We start from the raw sequence: 15,613 nt of genomic DNA on the forward strand, positions 1-15,613 counted from the left end.
CCGGTAAACCCACTCTTTCATTCTTATAGGACTTTAATACAACCACCAGCTACTTGCTGCGCTTGCTATAAAGCCACTACAGTCATAAACCTATTAATGTTGCAGGGAACAGTGCGACTTTGTCGGAACACCACCTGCCCATTATTTCATATGTTTGGAATGAGATACTATTGAGCGGCTTATCGGGGCATTTGCAAGCCAATATTTGATGCTGAGAAGTAGAAGTTATACCACATGATATTTCCAATGTGTGATCTATAAATTTTGCCATGCACATAATATTTTACTGTGCACCTAAGCAAAGTTTAATAAGATTCACCCTATCGCTGTGATGACACGAGGCATGACATGGTCCATACTGTATATGAGTCCTCTCCAGTCTCTCACAGATGCGATGTCACAGGCTTGCACTATGCAAATGCTGTCTTGTCTTTGTTGTTTCTCCCAGCTGCACGACAGAGTGGCTTCAGTCACACAGTATAGCTGAGCTCATTGTCTATACAGTCAGAGCTTTTGTGAAAAACACTTTTATTCCTCTATGTTTTTCCTTTGTTGCTATGACTTTCTCTTTCAGTCAGTTTGTTCATCCTCCTGAGTTTAGGCTTAGACACCACGTGACTGACAGGCAGTTAGCATTCCTACTTGTTCCATACTAGCCTGACTGGTTTGATGCTTGAGCTGCAGAAATTGCAAACAAATGACAAAAGATATTAGGCCCTACTCATTTCTATTGATCTGAAATGATTAAATTTGCTTTATTGTATTCAAAACGTTTCAGTAGATATAAAACTTCCTGAGATGTGATTGAAACCTTCAGGAAAGGCTTTGTGATCTACCACCTCTTTACCACCTTTTGGTTTAACTCTGACAGTAAACTGTAAGAAAGCCTTCAAGAGCACAAATCATGCCTTGATATGAAAGTAGTTTATTCAGATTAAGGAAGGCAGCGGCAGTGAAGAACCTGTGATCACTTAGTCCTGAGTTCTGGGACTTCTCTGGGATGACATGTGGTGGAAAAAAAGGGAGACGATTGTGGAAAAGGGAGTAGGTGAGGTGCTCAAATGTGGCTTGAACTTCAGTTATGACATAACTGAACGTTTGAATTGTAGTGTCAACAACTCTGACTAATGCAAGATAAAATAATTTGACTGTGACTGTGGTTATTATGTAATTTTATTGGCCAGTATGTCAGAGCGTCACGTACTAGTGTTACCCGAGATACCCGAGGTGGCTCTCTGACCTGTTCAGTGGTGAGGACGCTATGTGCTGTTCCAACAATGAACAGTCTAGTGAATAGTTTGTATATGTGTGTTTTGTATATGTTGGGGGTGACAAGGCCATGACATTTTCTTTTTTTGGTAAGGGGGGTGGGTGGGTGGGGGTTCTCATATGGGCATGCAGCTGCTAGGCAACAAATCCCATCAATGGTACCAATGCAGTGCAGTAATCTGATGGCGTGGCTCCGGAGGGGTTGACCAGCCATGATCTCAGGCCTGGAAATGAAGCTCCCACCTCCAGTTATTCCAGTTATGCCTTTGTAGAGTGAGAGTGACATGCCAGGGGCACACATGCATGGGCATACACGTGCAGACACACATGCACGTGCACAGACACACTTTTATTCACAAACAGCAAGGGGGCGCATTCCTGCACAGAATGGGGCTCTTTAACAGGGGGTTAAGGAAGGGTGGAGTATGTGCAGATCATGAGGTGATGTGAGAGAAATTTGCTGATTTGTGTTTTTCGCCTCAATTATCATACAGCTGGCAGGTTGAAGATTGGTTGGATATAACAAAGAGAACAACAAATAATGTAATGTTTCTTCATTTTTAATTAACAATCAACCAGCCTAAGACTCTGCAGTCTGTGAGGCTGGCACAGTGGTGATTTTCAGAACGACATTATAAACAGGCTACTGTTTAGCAGGTAGGCTAATATTTGCCACATTTGCCATCTCCGTTTCGCATGTCAGCATTTTAACGTTGACGTAAGCCTACGTCCAGCTGAAGGGAATGTCATTATTTTCCTAGGTATTTGGTCATAAACTAAATTATGCTCAAATTAAAGTTTTGACCTGATGATGGTGCTCGATGAATGACGTTACGCTCCATCCAGCGTTTGTCAAAGCGTTTCAGTCAAAACCACAAACAGCAGTTCATCCAATATCTGTTGCAATATTTCACTGTGGACCAACGTGACGGACCAACAGGCTGACTGACCAACATTACCCTCCTTCGAGCCACACTGCTGGCATGGCTAAAACAATTTTTGCAGATTTATATGGTTAAAAGTGATAGTCGTGGTTCATGAAACCGTGTGAAGTAAAATACCCGTCACACTGTCATCCTCACCCTGTACGAACCCACTCTCCCCTCCACCCTCTTCCCTTTTCCACAGCCCCCCCCCCCAAGATGAGAGTCTCTCCTTTCCCCTCTGTTCATCGTTCCCTCCCTCTCTCTCCCTCCTGTTTCCCTCTGACCCTCCCACACTCCCCCTCCCCATCAGGAGGCCTGGCCCTGAGTGGGTGTGTGTGCTGTCATCAGAGGTATTGTACTCCCTAGTGCAGAGCCACGCTTTACAGTTTAGACTTGCTCTGTCTATACTCCCACTGATCCCTTTGAATGGAAACCCCTCTGCTGGGCTTGTATTCAGAGACTGTTTATCCCCCTTGTGTGTCTCCTCTGTGTGTGTGTTCAATTGATGTTCTGTATATGTATCCCCCTTACATTCCCCTTTTCTACAGGAGGGTTGCCCCTCCTTTATGTTTTTAACTAGCAGGAATGAATAAAAATGCATAGACTACATTCCTGGATTAAGGAGAGCCATATGGATCTGCCATCAGTACAATGGTCTTGTTTTGGCCACGTCTCACTCGCTAATGATCAGAAATATTCAAAACAGCTTTAATGCAGATTCTTAGCAGACATGACTAGTTTTACAGTTTGTTGATACTGTATTTTGTGTGGATCAAACAAAAGAGGAAGCTTGGGCTATTTTACCACTAATTTAACCGGTTAGAGGTTCTTAGAAGAGGAAAAACATGTCAGAGGAAAAGAGAGGTAAATGAAAAGAGGCCGTGGGAGACATGAAACAATGAGGAAATGAGGACAATAATGTCAGTGTTACCAGGGTTTTACATTTAGCTCTTAGACTTCTACAGTTGAGTTTAAGCCAAAATCTAAAAAAAAGGAGTGACTGTAAAACAAAGGTTTTCATTCAGACATTAGCTGAAACACTCATTTATAAATAATGCCAGTCAGTATTGAAAAATGGCAAATAGACAGTCATATAAAAAAAAATGTGGATTGCAGTTCAGAGCTAAAACATGTATACAGACAAAATTTGATCAGTTGATCAAGAAAATAGTCAAATCAAATTAATCAATAGGGAAAGTAGTTGTCAGTGGCTACTCCTGAAGAGCACAGCATTAAAGGAGCTATATGCAAGTTTTGCTTTTGCTACATAGCCGTTAGCATTTAACAGCTGTTTACTTACAAATCTATAAGAAATGTTGTGAATTCAGCGTCAAACGTCATTCCTTTACACACCCAGAGCTGTCTCCAGTGCTGGAAAGCAACGGCAATGTTAACTCTTATTTCTATCACATCTTTTCATCGACTGAAGGTAACGTGCTAACCAGCTAGCCCCGTCCCGACTCACTGTAGCCTCCAATCTGCCCTGAAGACATAGAACTTCTCAGAGGACCTGTTATAACCTTTTGTATCACAAAAACAACGATGGGCAAAGCTCTTTTCAAGCGGCTATCACCCTCACCCGCTGCTGGTAAGAAACCACGTCCAGTGGCGTAGAAAACTTACAAATAGTCTCTTTGACTAAACATTAAAGCACCTCCAGATGGATCCACAGTCTTTAAGATGGAAGGATTCTAGATCACACATCTTAAAATAAACAATTTCTTTAGGGGAAGGATTTGTTAAGGAGATGTTTGCTTCCTCTTCTTATATCCATTTATTGCACAGCATTAGTAGTAAATTTAACTTCTGTTGCTTTTCTCCGTAATAAAGCTTTAGTGGTGCTAATACCCTTTTTATACCCGTTTTATCCTATAATTCCTGCTGCATTCCCGAGCCACAAACACTCTATGATTCTCAGCACAGATTCCTATTTTGGGTGGATACAGCTTTAAAATTAATTCTCGCTATCTGTCAGATGTTCCTGGCTGTTCCTGGCACGTCTCCATTTTGTTGTGAAAGCCACTTGGCACATGGCGCTGGAGTAAAAGTTCAGTTACCTCTGCTACATAACATTTTGATCTCGACAGTTTGGGGACACTTGCTTCAGTGTTTGGTGCCAGCTGCAGAAATCCCACTGTCAACTCTCTGCTCCGTCTACATCTGTAGCGTTGTGTGCTCCCTGCCGCCTGAGCTGCTCTGATATTTTAAGAGGATCTAATTAATGGCTATAATATTGTGAGGCCAGGCGTGCTGTGACCGCTGTGTGTTTGGTGGGCATAAGTAAAGGTGTTTATGCTGTTTCTTGTGCCTTCCAAGGCCAAGTGTCTCGCCTTGGAAGGAAGTCCATGCCGAAGAAAGAACAGCCACAGTTTGCTCCCTTCTTCAGATATTCATGGGTTTAAGTTCAGTGCATGTGTGCGTGCCTGCATGCTGTCTGTGTCATCAATCTCTCTGTCTTACACCCGGGTGCATGACGCATACCTGTGTTTGCCTGATTGTGACATGCATAGGTGAATGAGATCGTACATGATAGTGACGCACAAGTCCTTCCATCCATGCGTGAGTTTGTGGGTTGTGTTTCTTTGTATGCAAACAGCTCTGCCAGTCCCCCAGCCAGAGGCCAGGAGAGGTCAGGTTTATGAGGAAACTTGTTTCTCTCACTAGCTTCAGGGTACATGTCTCACCTAGTAAGAATAATGGATGATGAGCATTTGACGTAACCTTGGGAATTTTTCTCACTTTTGACGTAGTTTGTGGTTTCCCCTCACCTCATATGTTTGATTACTCCTTCCTTATTATTATTTTTTAAATCTCGGCTGCTGCATGCATTTAATGTTGTACTGTCTTGTCTTACAGGTGTCTTGCTCTGTCCTTAGCCTTGTGTATGGCTTTGTACGCGCCCTGTGTCCTGTGGTATATAGCTCTTTAGCTCTCCAGGCTATCTATAAGTAGCTGCTCCAGCTTACCTATCGCTATTAATACCTACAGATTAACCACCTGTGAATCACAGGCACCTGTGATGCAGCTACCTGACACGTTTTCAGGAAAAGCTCCTCGAAGGCAACAATTTAGGTTTAGCTGGTAGCAGGGAGCTGCTCCATGCAGGGGTGGGGATGTTTACTAGCCTGCTAACCTGTGGCTCCTGTTTTTGTTGTTCCCTCCAGAACTTAAAAAAAAAAAAAACTGAAAAAAATATGTTTGTATACTTCTAGGGCTTTCAAAACTTTATATCAGTCAAACTGCTGCTTCCCGCTCTCAGCTCTCTGCTGAGCAGTGGGGCTTTTAGCTGCTTTAGAGTGGCATGACCCTCACATCACCTCACATGATCCAGCTGCCCTGCACCCTGAGCTGTGGGGAGGGAGTTACATCGTTTGGAGCTCTGGATGTCTGATAGCAGGATGACACAGTAAAATTATAATATGGTGGATAATGCGCTTTAATTTATTCATTCATTCATTCAGAGATCTTTGTTTTTGACGCATGAGCTGTGGCTGGTATTTTTGCAGATCCTGAAGATGCTGTAGCGCTAACAAAATGTTAGCCGACCTCTGTGCCAGAGCTTTGTTTTCATTCAGTCATTCTCATTTTGCATATTATTACAAAAGCAGCAGTAAAATAAATAAATTAGGGCGTCTCTGTCGTCAATAAAGTCAATAAAGTGAAAATTAAGTACAAGTGCAAGACTGAAATCATTACTCTACTGCCTCATTATAATGTAGGCCCGGTGAGAGAATCAGCAGTCAATTTAGCATTAAACTATAAAAATCAGTTACATTCAAATTTCACATTTTGTCTGATCTGATGTTTCTCTGTCTTTCAGTGCAAATAGCAAAGTAACTCTGTCCTAGGGCATAAGCTACAAATTCACTCTTCTTGGGTTTCATCATAATTAATGTTATTTAAATGTGAGCCCATGTCCTAATATCTGTTTGGGCCTCCTTTTGAGAGCCCTTGCCCTCTACAGTAAGAGCTTGTCTCCCCCTAGTGGTTTAATTGTGTCCTACAGTACAGTTATGGGATCTGAATTCACAGATTTGATGATGAATACATGATATAAATTTCCGTTTCATAATGAAGAATTATTAATCATAAGAATAGTCGCCACTGCAGATTGTAATTTAGAAAGAGCAAAGGCAGACGGCCAGTTTACCCAGATGATTAAAGTTTCACCGCACGAAGCAATTAGATGTGAGCTTCCCTTCATTGAGCTCGCTTCAAACTTTGATACAACAAGCTCCTGGAGTCAGTTGAAAAATTCACTTCATGAATTTCAATGTGCTTGGAGGTTTTCACAAGGGCTTTGATGATAGATTCCTCCCCTGAAAAGAATTCCACGTCCTGCTTTTTAAAGGCTTTTAAAAGCAGCATGTTTGATACGTGCGGCCAATATAGAGGAGATGCTTACGGTGCGATGCCTTCACTGTGAACCCCGGTGGTAAGAGTTGAAAAGTGTTACGGGCAGGTTTGTGCTTGTACCTGTTATCCCTGGAGATTTAGCTCACAGGGCAGCACAATGTGTGTAGTCAAGTCTTACTGATTGAGCACTGGCTGGTGCTCAACTGGTTACCGATATATGTGTGTGTGTGTGTGTGTGTGTGGTTGCTCTCTTGTGTTGTGCATGCCAGTGTTTTTTTTTTTTCCCTTTTTTTTAGTATTACTTGGAATTAAGGTGGTGCAAAATGAGGTCAAGGGTTCAAATCCTGGCCACAATGAAATGATAGAGAAACTGAAATAGAAAAAGGGAAAGTCCCAACAATATCCAGGGACTTTACCTCTTTTTTTTGTGCGCCTCAACTATTCGAAACCAAAGCAGCAGGCTCATAGGACTTTCATATTTCTTTTATTGTGCTTTATTGCATTTAGGGTTTGACTTTCTGTCCAGCCTCACTGATGTGTTTTCTCCTCCACGCTGTTCTCTGGTCACCTCAGTTCTCTTCACTTGTCCTCAACAAGTTTTAAAACATACTTTTTTATGTTTCACAGAAGCGTGGCTGGTGCTCCACGTTTGAGGGATATTGTCATTTTTCTGTCTTAATATTCTCTCAGTGACGTGTCCCTTTCTGTCGGTTCCTACCAGAAGATGACGTTGACCTCGAGGCCCTGGTGAATGATATGAACTCTTCTCTGGAGAGCCTGTACTCCACCTGCAGTGGTCAGCAGACAGAGTCCACCCCACTACTGCACAACGGACAGACCTCTTCCTCACACCAACACCACCACCACCACCACCATCATCATCACACACAACTTAACCACCCACGGCAGGGTCAGCACTCACATGCGCTAAGCCACGTCTCCCCGGAGCCGCCCTCCTCCTCCTCCTCCTTGTCCGCGGACTCGCCCCAAACGAGCCTGAGACGGTCACAACCCATGCACATCCTTGCCGTCAGGTGGGTGTTTACACAGTGCACGCAGAGTCTTACTCGCTCCTAGTTGAATGGGTTGTGTGGCAGGCACTGAACATGAAAGGCAACTGAACCCCGGAGGGAACCGTCTGGACTAACATGAAAGATAACCCTGACTTTGAATGCACAAAAACTCACATTAACATATATTTGGCTGCCGAGTGGTGGAGTGAGCGAGGAGAGTACCCTTCAGAGTGCAAGTGCAAGTGCAGGCACTAGAGTGAAATTAATAATCAGTTGCATAGAGAAACCGAGAGCTGCTCCCATGTGAATCTCAACATGACACAAACCGTGTTTGGCTTGTGAATGTGGCACTGGATGACAAAAATATTGATTCTCTTGAACCTCAAGGGATGTTTCATCCCTGACCTCATACTAATTCTGTTGCAACATAAAAATGAGAGAAAACAGTTAGATTAGCGTTTCCTGGCAAGCGATACACTCTTAACAGATAAGTAACACCGAATTCAACTGTGAGAGATGATTTTCAGATAGCACTTGAATGTAGGGCTGAAACAATTGGACCATTAAGAATCATTTACTTCATAAAATTAATCAGCAGTTATTTTGATAAACACTTCTCTAAGTTATTTTCCCAAAACAAAAGCTAAACATGACCTTGTTCCAGCTTTTAAGTTGGTAATATTTGCTATGTGTCTGTGTCCTGTATGGTTAAATAAATATCTTCGGGTTTTGGACATAATTGTAAATGGTGACGGGCATTTTTCTCAGTTTTTGGACATATTGGAAGCCAAACAGTTAATTGTATAGTTGAGAAAATAGTTGATCAGTACTCAGTAGTGATGGCCCGAATCGAATTTATTACCGAAGGGTCAAACGTTTTGAAATAAACTGCCCTCAGTAAAATAAAGGTGTTTATCAAAACTTATAAATCATTTCAAGCATTTAGAACTGAGTATCCAAAATATACAAATCAATATGTTCTTATAGTAAATGTCTAAATACAGTAGTACTTGAATAACGCCCAGGCACATACGGACACATGCACTCAGGCTCCCGAAGTGTGGCGCTAAGCTCTGAGCTGCTCCAACCCTATTCATTTGCATATGCAGAACATAAACCTTTTTTCTTTCACTCACACTGGGAAAGAAGCCTCTCGCTGTACACTCATCCCTCCATACCCTCTCAATAATTGGGTGCAACGTTTCCTCCCCGCTCCCTATCTGTAGCCCTTGAATGACCCGTTCCTCCTTGTCACTCCCTCTTTGTCTCAAACTACACCAGCAGCAGGAGAAAGGTAAAAAATCCCATTTATTTTAGTACCAAGTGCAAACGTCTCTCTCGATTTAAACAGTAGTAACCCATAGTCTCCCCGAGGGTATAGTGGTATGCATTGAAAAGTGGGTATGCACGCTCACACATAGACACTGACGCTACAGAAGTATGGCCGCATACATAGCGCACACACAAACAGGCATTCACAGCAGAGCTGGTGTCAGCTCCGATTATTTGCCTTCAGAGTATTTGACAGAACCACAGGCGGGATAATCAGGTAATGGAGTATTCTGTCTTAAGAACGCTCTCTTTCAAACACACACACACAGGCCCTGAAGTTCTTATTATTCAAGGCTGACCTCTGGATAACCCTGTTCTCAAGCTCAGATGGGACGACATCAAAAGGCCTGTTCCCTTTTGAACTCACTGGGTTCTACAGAGAGACAGTTTGATAGAGAAAAAGACTAAGAGAAAGTGTCTGCTACTCTGATTCTCTAAACTAGCCATGGAGCTGAAATTTCACAAACTGACCTGCTCATTTTTTTAAAAAAAAGTTATTGGATCCTGAAAAGTTTACGTTCAACTGTCAAATCTTCATCCCTTCTTGAGGGCACCAGCTCACAGTGTATGTGCCTCATTTAAAAACTGCTTTAAAGTGATGTCTTGATTCAAAATTGATGCACCATAAATATTGCAGAAAATTAGCTAGCGGGCTGCAGGGGTCTGTGATTTCCACTTGCTGGGAGACTGTTCATTATGGCTAGATCAGACAGAAACAGACATGAGCTTGGATACTGTACAGCGATGCTTTATTAATTCGAACTCCCTCTCCAGCACATATTTCACATGTCAGCGGGTCGCATTTCAAAGTTTTCCCAATTCCACTTTTTTAAGTGGCTGTTCCAGGGCACGACCTTGGGCTTTAGTTATTATTTTTGCCTGAATAATTCACAAACACAAGCTGATGCCAACATGCATGCTCAGTGCATCAAGCCACCCCCCTGTTAGCGTAGTCTGACTGCTCCTTTGTCCTGTTTCCATCGTTCAGGAGGCTGCAGGTGGAGGAGCAGCAGCTGAGGACTTCCTCTCTCCCGGCCATCCCCAACCCCTTCCCCGAGCTCTGCAGTCCAGCAAGCTCACCTGTCCTCAGTCCGGGGTCCCTACCCCCTGGAGAACCTTCCACTGGCATTTATGTAAGTCAAAACCCCACTCGCAAGACACACTGTTGAAACCTCGTCTCTTTTTCAGAAACCTTGGCTTTTCAGGAATGAAGAAAAAAAAGTTAATCTTTCACTCTGCATTCAAATGTAGTGTGATTGCATTGACTGCAAAATGTTGTCTTCGTAGAGCCCACGTCAGAGGCTTTTTCCCTTTGAATAACAGGATACGACACATGTGCTGATTTTGATTTAGTTTTATGTTGACAACCGGGACGTGTGTGACTCAAGTTCCTTGTTTTGAAGGATGCAGAATTTGACTATCATAAATCAGCTGTGTTAAGTGGTCAAGTGTGTGTTGGACATAAGCATTTAGGAATTTTTCCCTGCCCTACATCTGCCCCCATGTTTTGCTCATCTGAGGCCTGTAGATTGCTTGCATATGACGGTAATGTGTTGTATATAGTGCATGTGTGCGCTTAACAGGGTTTGTGGCTTTGAGAAAAAAAGACTGAGGTGAAGAGAGGAGGAGCTGAGTGCTTGTGTGTGTGTGTGTGTGTGTGTGTGTGTGTGTACCTGCACACATGGCTGCACTTGTGTGAGCATGTTTGCGTGTGTGTATTCATGTGTTGACAAAGATTTAGAGGCTGGTCTATCTCTTCCTGGAAGTCGTAGTCCCTCTGCAGTCACTTTTAATGATCTTCATATGGGGCCAGCCAATGTTGGTTACAGTAACATACCGGTTTACAGTAATGTGAGGGAGGAATATTTCTCATAAATACTCTGCCTGGCTATGATCCTGGCCTGTTCTGGTCATGGCCGCTAGACTGCAGTTCCAGTTAAGTTGTTTCGAGCCATTATGCAAGTCTGACTTTAATATGATCTGCTCTCCTTTAAAAACATCAGCTCACAAATCACTTGATGACTTGATGAACCGGTGGCATCCAGTAAATGCTGAAAGAGTTGGGAAGTTGTGGCCTTGAATTACCATCTGTGACATAAATAAAGGTCTAAATGGTTAATGTTGGACTAAAGCCTTGGGAGATTGAATTTCATTCTAGTCTTCATGAGTTTCTTCTTTGTGGTAATGTTGCAGGCTTGAATTATTAGCTGTGGAATAAATTCAACACTGCATGGTAAACCCTCGTTCATATGGTAGACAGGTCAAAGATTCATGTCTCACGAAGTGCTTGTGATCTTTGCATTGAATTACCATGACATAGCTTAAGCTCCATGTGGGTGAAGCGGCCGGGTCTGGTAAATATGCAGAAACCAATTCATTAGACTGGGTGACGGGAAAGCTGTCGGTTTTTGAAGTCCCAGATATCCTGTTTAGACTGCATTATGGACCAGGAAGTGGAGTGGGGGATTAGAGGAGGCGCAGGGGGGTTCGAGATTAGTGGTGGAGTTAAAATAATTTCTGTGATCAAACATTAATCAGATGACGAAATATGAGAAAATGTGACTAGGTGGTGAGTAACTGACTTTTTTGAGCCAGTCACCTTTATCTGTGGACACTAGATCTGCCTGTGACACTGATTACAGTTAAGGCCCCACATCACAGCAGCCACGATTATTCTGTCAGTGAGCAGGAATAAATGGAGCAGGATTTTGGACTCAAAGCCCCTGTAAGGCTCTGCACACTTACACCTCACAAGAAATGTATATGTTTCTCTACATAGCATAATTTGATTCGAACATTTCTGTTGTCAGACTCAGTCATATTAGAAACTTACTGGAGTGTGAAACAGGTTTTGCATCATGTGTTGAAGTATTGCTGTGCCTCTGCTCAGAATGTACTGTGTCTGTAACATGCCTGTGAAGGTAAACTGTTCCTAGATGGCAAAACAAAGTTTTTACTCGTTTTGTTTTGCATGGACATTCAAACATTTGCAACGAGGAGGCAATGCTGAGAAGGCTGTCGAAAAGCGTTTTCCTGTTTATAGTGCACACCCTAAGCACACACTCATGTAAACTTGTGTGAGTGTCCTGTGCATCCATCCATGCATATGGGTGTATATCTTTTTAGATGTATGTGTGTTTGTGTGTTTGTGCTCACGTCTGCCTGTTTGTCTTTGTGAGTTCTGTAAACCATTTACGGCACTGGCAGTGTCTATTCATTGTTGATGGCAATGGAAAGTATGTCTCATTGTGGTTGTTCCTCAGTGGAAATTCAATTCAGCACCTTTCCACTGCAGAAACCTCCCGTGGAGCAGTCTCATCACACACACATGCCTCTGTATTCCTCCCTTGAGTGATACAAGAAGAACTCAGTAATCTGTTTTAAGGTTTTGACAAGTGGGATGGTGAGCAGGTAAATTATTGCTCCCAGCCCACTCTCTAAGACCTCTGACCTTAATCATTTCAACCATGTGTGCTCTGTTTTGTGCCAGTTTTTTTCTCTCTGTCTTTATCTCTCCTTGCCAGTCTGTCTCTATCTACCCCTCTCCCAGCCCTCCAAACATCCAGTCCAGTCAGCCAGCCCGCTCTTGAGAGGTTTCTCTGTTTAGTTTACTGAATTTTCCGACCTCCAGGCGCTGTCTGACAGACTCTCATACTTTTGTCCCTCTGTTCCTCTTTACCTCACTGCTTGGCCTCTGTGCAGGAGGCATGAGGATGCAGTGCAGGGCCGTCAGGAATCACTGGGCAAGCTGTTGGACACGGCCATATGATTCCCAATTACCTCACTTTCCTCTGCTGTCCTCTCCCTCCCGTCTTCCTTCATTTCTGCACTCTGAGCTCTGCTCTGTCCAGCTTGCCTCCTCACCTGTATGCTCTTAAACGGCGAAACCCGAACCGAAGCTGCTGTGTTCAGTCATTTGAAGCTGACAGAAATAAAGTGCAGGTTTTCTGATGTGTTTACAGCATGTGTGTGCGCCTAACTTAAGATTGAAGCTGTTGTTGTGAAGCGTACGCATCAATAAAACATACAAGCCTGAATCAGAATCGTTTGGGAGCTGCAGGATGATGCAGAACATCGAACTACCATCTGTAAGCACCGGCACCAGTCCAGTGAGGAATGTGTGAAAGCGTGCGCAGATGGGCACACGTCCATAAACATCTGACTTCCTGTTGCTGCAAAGGGTTACTACAAACATAACCTGGGTTTTATGGAATTTTAAAACTACATACATCTTTCCATACACAGCCAACTGGCCGAAAAGCAGGTATTACAACCACACAACACTTAAGAAAGTACTAGAAGCTTGGCTTGTGTAATCCATGTCATGCAATGGAAAAACCTATAAGAAGCCTTGAATGCAAGGCAGTTAGCCAGTATATCCATTAATTTTCTCAGTCTAGGTTCTTGACAGTCTGTCCTTAGCAGTGCAGAAGAGAGTGCTGTTATGTACTTACTTGGACACTGTGTTCCCATAGCTACCCCAGTCATTCTAGTGTGGGAATACTGATTTGATCACTGGGTTGCCAGATTTTGTTGGATTTACTGTACTTGGACTGGATGTCCTGCAGCTCACTGTGCTCTATGGTGTGGTAGGATCCCCACGCCCTGTCTCTGCCTCTCTAGTCTGTGTTTCATTATCGTCCCATTGCTCTGTCTATCTCTGTGTGTCTTGGACTGTATGTCGGTGTTTATCTTTCTGTCTGTCGCTGTCATCCCTCCTCCCCTTTGTCCTTTACTCCAGACTGTTACTTCCTTTTAGAATCCTCGTTGATTTTAGCCGGGCAGGAGCACAGTGCAGTGAGATCTGTGACAATTCAGCTCCCTTGATGAATACTTATCCATACATGATGAAGTAAGAGGCCTAAAATAGAGCAGGGTGCCAGACAGACAGTGGAGGTTGGGTTGGCACTAATAATGTCAGCAAATGGGCTGTTGGTGCTCAGTGCCAGCATCGTTGCCCAGTTGCACAAGTCTGAGAAAAAAAAACAAATGCTACAGTTTTCTATATCATGCAGGTTTAAGCAAACTTGTTAGCAGTCTGTCCAGCGTCTCCTCACACTTCCTTGCCTTAACACAATACTCCTTTTTCAGTAGGAGACAGCTTGGGATGGTATGTGAAAATGTTCAGGGTCACACAAATATCCTGTGTTGCAGGATGCAGATGTATTTGAACATGATACAAACACTGCTTATTTGGTTTAAAGGTACAGAATCTAAATGTGCTGCACATACTCACTGTATGCTCTGCAGTGTCCATCAGTAAATGTCAGAATATAGACATACAACATGGATTTTTATGCACCTATATATTTATATATTTGTTTTGCTGAGGGGACCAGCTCTAATACACGTTTTCATTTCCTGTACTCCAGCATGTTCAGCAGGTGAGATCACGTTAGTATCCTTTTCTGTCTATTTCTCATCTGGATTATATTCTTGGCAACTGCTGCACCACAGTATCCCTGAAGGGATCATTGACATTTACTCTAATGATGATGGTGCTGATCACCTTTCTGCCTCCTCTCACTCTTCCTAACCCCCCCCCCCCCGCTCTCTGCACGACTTTGCCTCTGGTTGAGTCAGCCAGACTTCAAAGCTGTGACACCTACTTATCAAAAAAGCGTTTTGTGAATGCTGCCAGCATCAAGTGTACTGTGCTGAAGCATAATTTAAATAATGAGCTCATGATGCTAGCAGCCACCACCCCTGCTTGTAGAAATCATGCAACCTCTTTTAAATGAGTCTGAATTTAAAATCATTACTTCTAGCCTTGTGTTAGACTGGAAATGTTTTATTAACTTTTATTCAGTGACTCACTCTGGGCAGAAAGAAGTGACGCGGAATATGTGGTGCAGTAATGAAACAGACAGCATACTGTCTCCCTTTGTATGTCAGCATTGTACAAGGCCCTGAAACAGCCATGATTATTATTATCAGTACACCAGATATGCTTCTGCAGAATACCAATGTTCCATACACTCGCTCATATCGCTAGTCTGCCCCAGCAGCTGGAAGAATTTATTAGGCAAAATTTCATATGACTAAAAGTTTTTTCATCGTGGCCCCAGTCCATGAGCACGTTGTGTGGGGAAAATGTGAAGTATTGTGTAGTTAGCTTGTGCAGCTCTCACCACCACACAGAAGCAGAGAAAGAAGAAACACAAGAAGAATTGGAGCTTACCTTTCAACCTGCATTGATTAATATTCTGGTCAAAACAGGCTGTAACACCTGCTATTGATCACCTTATGAAGTGGATATGGTTAATGTGTTAGCAAACATGTCAAACATCAGAGGACTTACAGACTCAGAGCAACATTAGTATTCATCTGGAGTTGTGTTTATGTCCTGCTAATTCATGTAAGTCTAATATCCATTCTCTCCTTAGCTCCGATTTGGTCTCCACCAGCTCCTGGAAATCTGAAGCTGCTAAATGCTCCAGTGTGTTCACCAGCTACTCTGTCTGTTTGGAGCTGGGTCTGATACAGTATTGCACAAGTCTGAGAAAAAAAAAAAAAACCCGGTACCCAGTGTACAGTGGGTTTCTAGAACTACAACTTTTTCTGTAAACAGCTGCCAAAAATAACACTGATGAGAGAGATTGTGAGAGTGAATCGAAACTTATTTAAAACCATAACGATTAGCTGAAAGAAGCTTGAACAGTCATTTGAAGCTTCGTTGATATAAAACCAATCCAGCTCTGAAAAACAGTGTCACCT

At 43.0% G+C, this 15,613-nt stretch overlaps 1 protein-coding gene across 3 annotated transcripts in view; it reads left to right on the forward strand.

Moving 5' to 3' along the window:
- Positions 1–15,613, forward strand: part of grb10b (growth factor receptor-bound protein 10b) — a 63,481-nt gene that overhangs the window by 23,199 nt on the left and 24,669 nt on the right. For all 3 annotated transcript variants that reach the window (XM_071468353.1, XM_071468355.1, XM_071468354.1), the window contains exons 4-5: positions 7,273–7,585; positions 9,885–10,029. In XM_071468353.1, the coding sequence (XP_071324454.1) occupies positions 7,273–7,585; positions 9,885–10,029 (458 nt within the window). The remainder of the gene's footprint in view (positions 1–7,272; positions 7,586–9,884; positions 10,030–15,613) is intronic.

Source organism: Trachinotus anak, unplaced genomic scaffold (genome assembly GCF_046630095.1).
Source record: "Trachinotus anak isolate AG129_WGS33_773 ecotype Australia unplaced genomic scaffold, CSIRO_AGI_Tana_v1 ptg000032l, whole genome shotgun sequence".
Classification (NCBI taxonomy): domain Eukaryota; kingdom Metazoa; phylum Chordata; class Actinopteri; order Carangiformes; family Carangidae; genus Trachinotus; species Trachinotus anak.